The sequence below is a fragment of the Erigeron canadensis genome, chromosome 2, assembly GCF_010389155.1.
Source record: "Erigeron canadensis isolate Cc75 chromosome 2, C_canadensis_v1, whole genome shotgun sequence".
Taxonomy (NCBI): domain Eukaryota; kingdom Viridiplantae; phylum Streptophyta; class Magnoliopsida; order Asterales; family Asteraceae; genus Erigeron; species Erigeron canadensis.
This window is the reverse complement of record NC_057762.1, coordinates 2,952,519-2,964,016: the sequence shown is the minus strand read 5'-3', so window position 1 is coordinate 2,964,016 and position 11,498 is coordinate 2,952,519. Positions and strand designations below refer to the sequence as shown.

The following is an 11,498-nucleotide window of genomic DNA, read 5'->3' as shown; positions in this document are numbered from 1 at the left end:
CGAATGTATATAAATTAAACCTGCAGGAAAGGAGGTAGAATGAGCATCCATTGTTAGTAGTAGCTATGCGGCAATTATATATACATATAGAATATATAGATAGTATAACTCGTATAACATGTTCTATGAGAGTATCTACTCATATAGAGTAGTAGAGTAGTGCAGGCCATCAGATTTTATTTATTACAAGGAGACGTTGTAAATTTCCGTTTCTCTCTCTTTTTTTTTTTAATCCAAATTGAAGTGACATTGTATTTTGCGTGCCAAATTTAAACAATACAAGACATGAAAAGAAGCCATAAATGAAAGTTAAAATTGATTCTGTTGAGGATCATTTGGTCCTATTACACAATATTACATGTAGCAATTTGACCCATTTAGTTATCTATAATCCCTTATAAAGAGGATTGAGATTAAGAAATTAAGCAAAATTTTTTTTTCCAAAATACCCCTACTTAAAACATAAAACCCTTATATATTCCCCTTTCCCCAATTTTCTCTCTAATCATTATACACTCTATCGACTTTCTATCGCCCTCCGTTGCCGCCCTCCTTCTCCACAGCCTCCCTCGATCTCCACCACCGCCTGCCTTTCTCACCTTCTAGCCGCCGCAACGCGCGGGCCCTATGCTCGTTATATATGGGTTGGTTCGGGCGTTCAAGGTATGTAATGTGAACTATAACTTGACTCCATGTGGTTTGGTTCCAATGTAAAATGAGTTCGGCCCTAAACCAAATAGATATCCAATTTGTAGCGACCTGAAAAAGATTCAGTTTTGAACCTAACTAGGAAGCGACAACAAAACAACAAGCAAAAGCGATCTCTCAACTGCAAGTGAGGGGTGCCCAAGTAGGTACCGATTTTTAAGATCTTGGTACACAGATTTTAATAGTCTGAAAACCAAACCGAACATGGCTAGTACCACTTCAGTTTGATCCAATTCTGGCTGCATGCTTCCTTGGTTCAGACCATGTTTACACACCCACTGATACTCATGGACATTGAACTTGCATGAAAAAGAAAGACATTTGGAATTTTGACAGTTTGACTACTACCTGTATTAACATAATTATAACCACCTGATCCATTCTTTCATCAATTATTTTCAAGCAAAAAGAAAAAAAGAAGTGGTCTTATTTAACTTGATCATTATTCATCAAAGATAAACAGGAACATGAACTGAGTTCACACAAGCAGAAACAACAGATTGGCATACATTACATAGACGAGACCTCTCACTTGCTATATCATATATAAACTTACAAAAGAAAATACACCAATTATTCGTATTACAAAAAAGGTTACAACAGAACTATATGGATTCAGCGGAAAAACCCGTAGAGTTCCAAGAAGCAAATGTTAAGTGTCCATGGGTTGATATCGTCTGTTGTGGGACCCATTAGAGCCACTCTAAAGTATCTAAAAGGAAGCAGAGCATTTGAGCCCGTGACTGCCCATGAAGCAAATTGTCCTGGTTTGGTTACTGTTTGGTCGTTTTCATGTACCCGTAAATTTGTCCAGTTTTTACCATCATATGAACCCTGAGAGTTGAAAATACATCAGTTGACTTTTCAAGGTCAACCAGTTTCCTTTTCAACATAGAAAAGGTTATGTACATGGAAGGATTTCTTAAAGATAAATGTTGTTATTCATATTCATACAACATGAGAGTTGGCATACCAAAGGTCATTTAGCCTAACGGAAATATGGTGGCCCATCAAAGGTTGTGGGTTCAAGTCTCGTTGGAGACGGCTGGTTTATATATTAGGTGGTTTTATGAGTAAATTTTTTCCTTTCCAAAATAAAAAAACATGAGAGTTGACATTAGACCTTTAGACGTCACTAGTCTTGTGCGTCTGTTTTCAGAAATAAGAAGAGTCTAGATTAATATACCTGAAAATTCCAGTATCTCATGAACGCCTTTGATCCATCTTGTCTCAATGTGTAATAGTTGCACATGAGCTGTTTCAAATCAGAAAAATAAATGTAAGGTTACATCAGAAAAATAAGCCTTTAAGTAACACATAGCATTATCAGGAAGTATGAGTTAGACCTGGTGATCAATGCCAAGGTCAACCATCCACCACGAACAGTTCTTCCCATCCTCGATACGGGGGCCAGCAAAAGAAGTTCCCTGTTTCAAGATTAGTAAAAATTAATGAGATACTAACAAATGAAACAAAGATTATATATATATCATCTGCATAGAGTCATACCTGATAAGTCCTTGAGGCCAAGACCTTAGGATCTGTGTATCTTGAAGTAGGATTGCTAGCCATAATACTAATTTTCTGAAGAAAAAAAAACACCAAGAAAATCGATAAGCACTTCCCTTTTTCTTCTCCATTTTTATTAATATACATAGAAGGAAGAATTACCTTAGCTAAAACTGGATTAACCCATTGGTGTTTACCATATGATGTGCCCACATAGTACAGAACTCCGTTGCTATCCCCATCACGTATGTATTGGAGCTCCTTAAAACTGGATTGTCTATGTTGGAACCTTAATACAAGAATTTAAAAAAAAAAAATACTTAGACGGCTGGAAACAAAGATGCAGAAAATACACAAAATTTTATAAATTATAACTGTATGTTACTATCATCTTATAGCAATTGAGTACATATTCATGTATTGAGAGGTCTTAGGTTCAACTCGTCCTAGGCAAAAATCTTGGGGTGGCAAGGGAAATGGCTAAAACCGGCCACGGGCTAAAAAAAAAACAGATAGGCTGCTACATCCAAGTGGGAAAAAATTGGCTCCTCATTCCCAGATAACCCGAATAACAGAAAATCTCCTCCGTTTACCCGTATTCATGTATTATTGTTATAAAGACAAGTTGTTTGTTACATTCAAACATACTTTTGATGACTCCCTGGAGTCTGTAAACCTGCTTCCAAGAACTCGATGGCTTCTTTCACCTAGCAAATAAACACTTCATATAGTTAAAAAAAGGATCGATATGTCCATAGTTTTTTACAAGTGTTTTTATTTTCTCATGCTACATTATCTACATACTTCGACAAGTGTTCTAATTCTCATTCAAACGCTAAATAGAAAAGGTATTGGTCCTATATGAGTAAAATCAGCCATTAGTAACAACGATAATGGGCTAATGGCCAAATGGGTAGTTCGAAAGCTAGGCAGTAGGAAACACAGCAGTAGACATCCGGACAACAAAAATGCGACCATCTGGTAGGATCATTAATTTACAAAAGTTTCAGTAATCATATTTAGTTATCTATAAACTCAAATAACATATAGTGTGTTGGTGGGTCAACTCCACCCCTTTTGACCAGTTACCCAACAAGCCCAAACCGCCCATATTGCAACCTGTAGGACGAAGAGAGCATCTAACCAAAAAACGAAGAATAACACCTGCAACTTACCAAATAATAAAAAGTACGTATTTGCATGCTTAAATTGCTTGTCTCCATCTGAATCACAAGATAAGGTATCATTGCCAATATCAGCACAAAAAAATGATTGGCAACAAAAAATTAATGATTAAAATAGCAAAACAAAAGTACAAAACACACTAAATTGAGAAAATTCAAGATCATCATTTGCTGCTTACCTTCTTAAGTAGGACCAAAGGAAACAATGAAAATCGCACAAGAGGTAGCAAGACATTTAGTGATAGAAGTCTAGTCCCAAAAAGATCTTTTGGTGTTGTTACTGAAAGCATGTTGTCTACCACCTCCCAACTTGATAATTCCTCCGGTTGCAAGGCCCACATTAAGATGGCACTAAGAACTCTCTCTTCAGAAGTTACGGTCAAATCTTGATGCTGCAAAATTCATGTTTCACTATAAAGACATGTTCATTTCTCAAGAGCTAGAGAAGCAGCCCACAGTCTTAATAAATAGTATAGTGCTCAAATTTTTTTCTACTTTTTATATGACAGACCAAAATGAAGTTGTTTTCTACAAGGTCAATTGCATTTTAGCAACAAACTACCACCTTATTGTTGAAAAAATTTATCCCACAAAATATAGAACTTTAGTCGATGAAGATACGCATACAACCAGAAAAACGACAGTTATAGAGAGATGTGCAACTAAAATAAGATTTTTGACCTCTAAAAATGAACACAAGAAGATTAAGCCTTAAATCACTAACAAATATTGAAAAATTACAGTAACTAACATTATACCATTTAGAACGGCAAGTATTCTACATAAATATTTACAATTTGTCCACCATGGGGCTAGAAGCCTAGAACCCACAACTTTTTGGTTGATGGGTCACCTCACCTACCACTAGGCGAAGTCCCTTTGGCGTAGCTGACATTACTAGTGTAAACATTTGTGGAAACTATAATGCTAGTTAAAACTTAGAACCCACCTGTAAAATGTTAGAGAAAGTTGACTCATCTAACAAGATGAAGTCGGTACTAGCCGTTGTACAGTAATCAAAGTGCATTGTAAATATCCTTTCACACGTTTCTTCTATAAGTTTACATGAAGGGATGGAGGGTATAACTTGAAGAATTAGGCATACCGAGCCCTGCAACAAAGTATGAGGGTTAGAATATAGAAATAATTAATCAATTACTTGGCCAAAAGTGTCTTCATCCGTGTGCATAATACAAAAACTCGTGTTGTAAGACCTTCATCCACTACTCGAATTCCATCCCTGCATATAATATATAGACAAGAGTAATTAATATTTTATAATTCATGATCATAAAACCCATCTCTTTGTTCTCACAAGTCCGGATCCGCACTCCACCGTACTTTTAGAGTAACACTTCAAAACCACGGTTACCAAACAAAATATTAAGATATCAACATTAACAGATTATATAACATGAAAACACAAAAGGGTTATCCAAACTACCTCTGAAAGCCGCTCTAAAAGCGCTTTGCAGCAATCTTGGTGAAGAAGAGAAACCCCAAATTGATCTGCCAATAGAAGAAGCTCGAGTAGCAAGTTGTTACTATCAATCGTATCTTCCAAGTTAAATCCACCATTATAAAAGTAATCAATCATAATCTTGAACGCTTTTGGTGAGACATCTTTTAAGCAAACAGATGAAGAAATGCTCTCAATCATTCCATTTGTGAACATCTGCCAATTCGATTGTTTTGTTAGCACTTAATTTACAATTGTCTATCTAGAACTTTCATTTTACTTCTTAAAATTAATAAACGTCAATAAAGAGTAGTTCACCTTCTTAAAGGGAAGACTCCACAAACCAAGAATAACTTTATGAGACCGAACAACAAGACCATGACCTTCAATGTTAATGTCCACATCACTAAACCCGCCTGTTACATACAATTCTTCAAGCCTTTGCACATTCACAGGAAGGCCCAATGGAAAGGCGGCACCACCACAATGGGGCTGAGAGCTCGGGTATGATATCTCTATGTTCTTTCCAGAGTCAAATAACTTTTTATTGAGTTTAAATCGTTCGGTAACTTCTTCACATTGCCTCACCAATGAAGTTACTCCAAAACGTAAGCCTAGACCCCTCAGGGGTCCCAGTAGAGACTCTGGAATCTACACATAGATAACGAGAAATATTGATTAACTGTACAAATGTGGTGTAGAAAATAGTGCATGGATGTGCTTCTGCTGCAAGAGATTGTGATTATCATCTTTCAATAATGTTGGGCGTTTAACAAATTCTACTTATTTAATGAATTCAACTAACTATACTCGATTGTGTTGGAACCATTGTGATCTAAATCAAAACTGACACCTCAAATACTAGATTAAGTTACATAAACACGAAAAATCAGTCAACTCACAATAATTAGATAATCACTTTAGGGACACAAAATGTTAAAGTAAGCATAATAATTTAAATAAATAAAAACTGAAGAAGAAATACCTGGGTAAAGCCTGTATAAATAAACCGAAGGAATGCATGCAAAACCGGATAATTTACATCCTTAATTGGGATAACATCTTGATCAAACAACCATAGATTAAAATTATCTGCTGCTGCTGCCAAGATCACCTTATGAGCAGGGACAGCGCGTTCTTCGTCACCCACAACGAAATACACATCAGATAACTCCCAACTTTCAAGGAAACTTCCAAGCCCCTTATGATTATCAAAGTTTCCGAATTCATTCCTAAAATCTTCTTCATTGTCATCTTCACCTTTGTAATCAACATGCTTCCAAAGAGATATATGGTTTTGTGTTAATGGAAGCACATTAACATTTCTATATCCAACATGTTTATCCCAACTACTAAGCCCGACATACTGCACGCTGCAGTTAGGCTTCGTGTCAAGCCACTCAAAGACAAGATTTTGAAAAGGGTACCGCCCTTTTCCAATGCTAATCAACCCATCACAAATACTTATCCAATAACTTTGAAATGCAGAAGAACAACATAAACCTAAACCGGCTTCATCAACGGCTGTGATCCCATCTACCTCGATCTTCAACCGCCGATTTCTATGACTACCTATGATCACAGTATAATGTGGACTATTATCTCTTTTGTAATGGTAATGTTGACTACCTAACTGCTCACGGAAAACCACTGTCACATCGTTGTGTGCAAATGCCTCAAACGCCACACACCCTCTTCCGGCTTCCTTAAACCTCAAATCGTCACGCCACGCACATTCAAAAGGCGCGACAGTCAGAAACTTCTTTTGCTTCTTCTCCATTTCTTCTATGAAGTTCCTCAATCACTTGATAGTTATGCTACAATGCCAACTAGATATTTATAGAAAAAATGATCAAGATCCAAACACAACACACATGGTACTATAAAACAAAATATTAAATTCACATTTAGGAAATAACAATGTATATCTAAACACATAAAAGTTTCAAGAAAAGGACAAGCTATATTTAAAAAGAACCAAACTTTGTCATCAAGAATATGCCTACTTATCCACAGATACCATAATTGCCAATTGGGTCAAAAATATCTTCTATTTTTAATACAAAAATTGTTACAAGATATGATCAAAGAAGCCACTAGAAGCACATTTTAAATACACAATAAGCATAAAGCAAGCAACTTGCTACCATATTACATCCTACACCACAATTTCAAAAATCTTTCACAATCAAACATAATAAATATCATCAAGTTGAGCTCAAAAAATCTCAACAGAAAGACAATCTCTATTGGTTGGCATAAAATATGAACCACCACCACCACCAAGGTGGCCCAAGGGGGTCTCATGTTAGTCAAATATTAACCCCGGATAACCCGAATAGCGAAAACCTCATCCGTTTTATACATACATCAAAATTTGCTAATATAAGATAGAAATTGATGTAAAGATTCAAACTTTTTACCTGATTTGGTGATATTTCATCAGAATTTGAAGAACCCGGAAAGATTTTACCTTAAAAATATTCCCCAAATAAGTTTCTTGGTTTCAAGAAAATTTGTTAACCGGAAAATAAAGAGAGTATATTTATGATCAAAAATGATGGTGCATACGTGTCAATCACGGCGGAGATACGGTGAAGTTGGCAATAAATATATAACAGATTGACGTGTGATCTTTTTATAATAACTTTGAGTTTTTTTTTTTTTTTTTTTTTTTTTTGATGTTTGTTTTTATAAGATCTGTCTTTTTGTTAACTCAGTCGCTCTCTTGACACCAAATAAAGTCTCGACATCATCAACCCAAAAATATCTGGTAGAAATAAAATCATATTTTTTGCTCTATTAGGTATATATATGGTTTTTGGTCCTTCAACTTTTGTTGCTGTATTTCGTCACCTTAAAAAGGACTTTGTGTATCAATTAAACTTTGGGCGTAAATAAAAGGATGCTATCAATATGTTTCGACATGAGATAATTAGCTCATGAACTACTTATTAAATGTGACTAGAAGTATGTTATAGGGTAAGAATGGTCATGAATTATACATTAAAAGAAATAGAAGTAATATTTCCACATCACTAAGTAAGTAAGTTGCTAAAAATATTCACAACAATTTATATTTTATACGTGTATAATAAAATATATTGATAGCTAAAAATGTTGTTATGCATCTCGTCTTAAAAGTTTTTTGCAAAATACTTAAACATTTTGTTGAACAATAGTGATTTGTGCAAGAGCACCAGACACTTAGTTTCTCCGTACATATATGTAGGTTTTTTAGATTTTTAAAAAAGATGTTTGTATTTTAGTGGTTGATTCTTATATCAAAAATGTTATATTCCACTATTCTTTTAATTAACGCATTCATAATTTTGTTTAATGTATAGTTCGAGGGTCGTGCCAAATATAGCTATGGTTTGATAGAAACATGTATCAAATATAACAAACTAACTTTGATTTATTGAGAAAAATCATATCATGTGTTCCAAACAACATTTAGTTAAGTGTCTTTGATTAATAACAAACAAAATATATTTTTCTCTGGCATGTCATTTACATAGTAAACCTTTTATCAGTAGTAGAAGTAGATCACTCTAGGCATGTAACAATGTCAATAAGACAATAACTTAACCTTGTTTGAATGTTTAGACGACAATGTAAACTATAAATTTTACTTGTTTTTTTTATGTTTAATTTGTAAGTCAAAATTTTAATTTTGTTCTAAAATTATAAGTTAACTAGCGTCTTTGGGTTCCAAGTTACCATGTAGTTTCATTGTTAGTTTTCTTGGTCCTTAACCGTTTAAACTTTTAGATCCGTCACTTAGTGAGAAGAATGTAGTCTATAGTTTGATAATTATACAAATATATATAGCCTCAGTATTAGGATTATATCTTATGAATTTTTAACATTAATCTTACTCTTTTTGCTATACAAATTTTTAATCGAAATCTCTATACATATAAGAGATATTTTCTCAATATAAAAATTTAAGCATGTAAATAAGGATGGATGGATGTTGATCTCATCAGATTCATTCCAATAATTATATGAAAGGATACAGAGATAGTGACAACTGACAACTCTCACCCTCATTGAAAGTTTTAGAATCTGTCGTTACGTAACCAAATGACTCATTCCTGACTCAACATGATGTGTGTTGTGCGTGCCGACTTTTCCTTTATATATCGTGACACAAATGACCCCTTTATATTGTTCGATTATCTATACATAAAGATATTGTTGTTTTTTATAACCGTATATCAAATATCATAACAGGGTCTAAACCATATTGTTTTAATCCGTTCATATTTTAGAGTCTCTTATTCAATATCTATTACAAGGAAAACTCTCTTTGCCTTCTTAGAATCGAAGTCTAAGTCTTCCTAAATTCAAGTCTTTATTGAAAGGACTTTTCTTTACCAGTGAACTATTAACCTAACAACACACAAAATATTTTTGTCCTAAATAAAGTATATATTTGGCAAAGGCTTTCTAGGGGCTTTTTAGAAGCTAGGAGATGGAGCTTTAGAAAAAAAAAACTCTTCAACAAAAAGAGTAACCTTGTTTGGAAGTTAAGGCTTGGGCTTTTAAATTTCAAAAAAAAAAAAAAAAACCAAAAACACTTATAAAAAGAAGCTCATAGAAGAAGCTTTCAACAAAAAAAAGCCCTAACTCCTAACCATGAAAATTACTCAGATACCTTCAAAAACTTCTGTCACGTTCGAAGCCCGCTTTGTTCAACACGACAAGTTGAAGAATTAAACATGATAGTAATACTCACACCCTACAATAATTGCATAGCAATTTTATGGCTATATGGTTGCAACTTTCATTACTCTTTTAATTCTATTCTTATTTCATATTAGTATTATTATTATACTAATAAAAAATATATTTTTGCACTTATCATCATAAGATAACCGAGAAAATAACTCAAATTTTTCTTGCAAGTTAATAAAACCTAAATTTTAAATATTTGGATTATCTTAACTTAATTGATGACACAAAAGAAATTAAAAAAAGAAAATAATACCTATGATTCATTTGTTTTCTTCCCATCTATAAAAGCTAATCTGTTTATTTTATTTTTTATAAATAAATCTGTTTTAAAAGAAATTTTAATATGTAAACTAGTTAATCAGTCCGGCTTTAACCCGAGCATTTTTAATAAAATTTTAAAAGCAATACAAATCTAAAAAAATTTATATAACTTTTGTTATCTTTTATTATACTAAAGCACAGTTGCTCTAATAACTTATCGACCAATCACAGCTCTCGATTTCTTAATGTTGACTTTTTTTTCAATTTTGACTTTAATTTACACTTTTTTGTTTTTCATCAAAAATTTACACTTTTTACCCAATAGTTTTAATATAATAAATAAATAATAATAGCTTATATATATCCGATAAAATAAGAGCTAATATTTATCCAATAAAATAATAGCTAATATATATCCAATAATGTGTTCTATCATATATATTAAGATTTTAGTAGTAATTGTATAATTTTAATTTTAATCTTAATCTTAATCTTAATCTTAATCTTAATCTTAATCTTAATATATACTATAAGACAATTGAACTAATGACTTATTAACCAATCAAATCGCTCAATTGTATCAAATTGACTCTCGCTTATGTCATCATTTAGATTAACTATAAATTAGAAATCCTAATAATCATTATCCAAATATATTATATTGGAATTTATATTAATTTGTAGTATAAGTCTCATTAATTTATACTTTTTTTGTTTTCCATCAATAATTTATATTTTTTAATCCTAAATACTTAAATTATATTTATTTTTAGCCATCAATCTGAGAATTTTTTCTTAAATTTTTTAAAAACGTTACAAAAAGTATTTTATTTAATTTTTTAAAGTTACAATTGCCACTCAAATCAAAAGTCATAATTGTTATCAAACAATATGAAACAATCATAATTGTTATCTAATTATCATTGGACAGTGGTTGAAAATAAACATATTCATGTTATGGGTCGTATCATGATCAAACACGTATACTTGAATGTCAAATACGGGATCACAAGTATGTTTATATTTTAATTAATAATAATCTTTCATACTAATATCACATTATGAGTACAATTGGTTTCAAAAATTTATATAATAGAGAAATTATTATAGCATGTGCCTTGTGGAATGACTATTACAAACATTTCATCAATGTGTATTAGCTAATAATGACTGTGACGAATATGTGGTTATTGTACTACAATTTGCAAAGTATATCACTTAGAACCATATATCTTCCAAATTATAAGTTTTTATGAATTAAATGTATGAAGATCTAATATTGATAATATCGTAAACCCCGTGTCCAGTGTCGGACACGGGTCTAAAATCTAGTTGATATATTATAACTCGGCTTGAAGATATTAAATTGATCAACACAATAATTATATATATTAGTACCTATTGCATTAATAAAACATAAAAAGACATTTATGATATTATATAAAAAAGTATTTATTTTGTTTTCTACTAAAAGAATAAATTTGTAGACATCATAGATAAAATAAAACATTTTGAAAATATTTAATGGGTTATTTATCTTTAAAATTTTATTAATTAGATATGACATCATAAATAAAATAAAAACATTTTGAAAAAATTTGTAGACATGCCACATCATAATTGTTTCTAAAAAT

The 11,498-nt window shown here is 32.2% G+C and overlaps 1 protein-coding gene across 1 annotated transcript; it reads right to left on the bottom strand.

Moving 5' to 3' along the window:
• Positions 1-1,117: 1,117 nt before the first annotated feature.
• Positions 1,118-6,741, bottom strand: LOC122587268 (BTB/POZ domain-containing protein At2g30600). Its single transcript, XM_043759386.1, has 12 exons — positions 5,846-6,741; positions 5,179-5,511; positions 4,846-5,076; positions 4,351-4,512; positions 3,581-3,793; positions 3,393-3,440; positions 2,866-2,924; positions 2,380-2,506; positions 2,218-2,292; positions 2,055-2,135; positions 1,895-1,963; positions 1,118-1,542 (listed from the first exon to the last, which is right to left on the bottom strand). Exons 1-12 carry the CDS (start codon positions 6,638-6,640, stop codon positions 1,324-1,326), a joined length of 2,412 nt encoding a protein of 803 aa, XP_043615321.1. The 5' UTR covers positions 6,641-6,741; the 3' UTR covers positions 1,118-1,323.
• Between the last annotated feature and the right edge of the window lie 4,757 nt (positions 6,742-11,498).

Bases quoted from the DNA above. Each gene is read 5' to 3' on its own strand.
- LOC122587268 (XM_043759386.1), bottom strand. From the start codon at position 6,640: ATGGAGAAGAAGCAAAAGAAGTTTCTGACTGTCGCGCCTTTTGAATGT. The intron at 3,441-3,580 runs GTAAGCAGCAAA...CTTGTGATTCAG, and splicing joins CTTTGGTCCTACTTAAGAAG to ATGGAGACAAGCAATTTAAG. The intron at 2,925-3,392 runs GTAAGTTGCAGG...TTTATTTGCTAG, and splicing joins TACGTACTTTTTATTATTTG to GTGAAAGAAGCCATCGAGTT.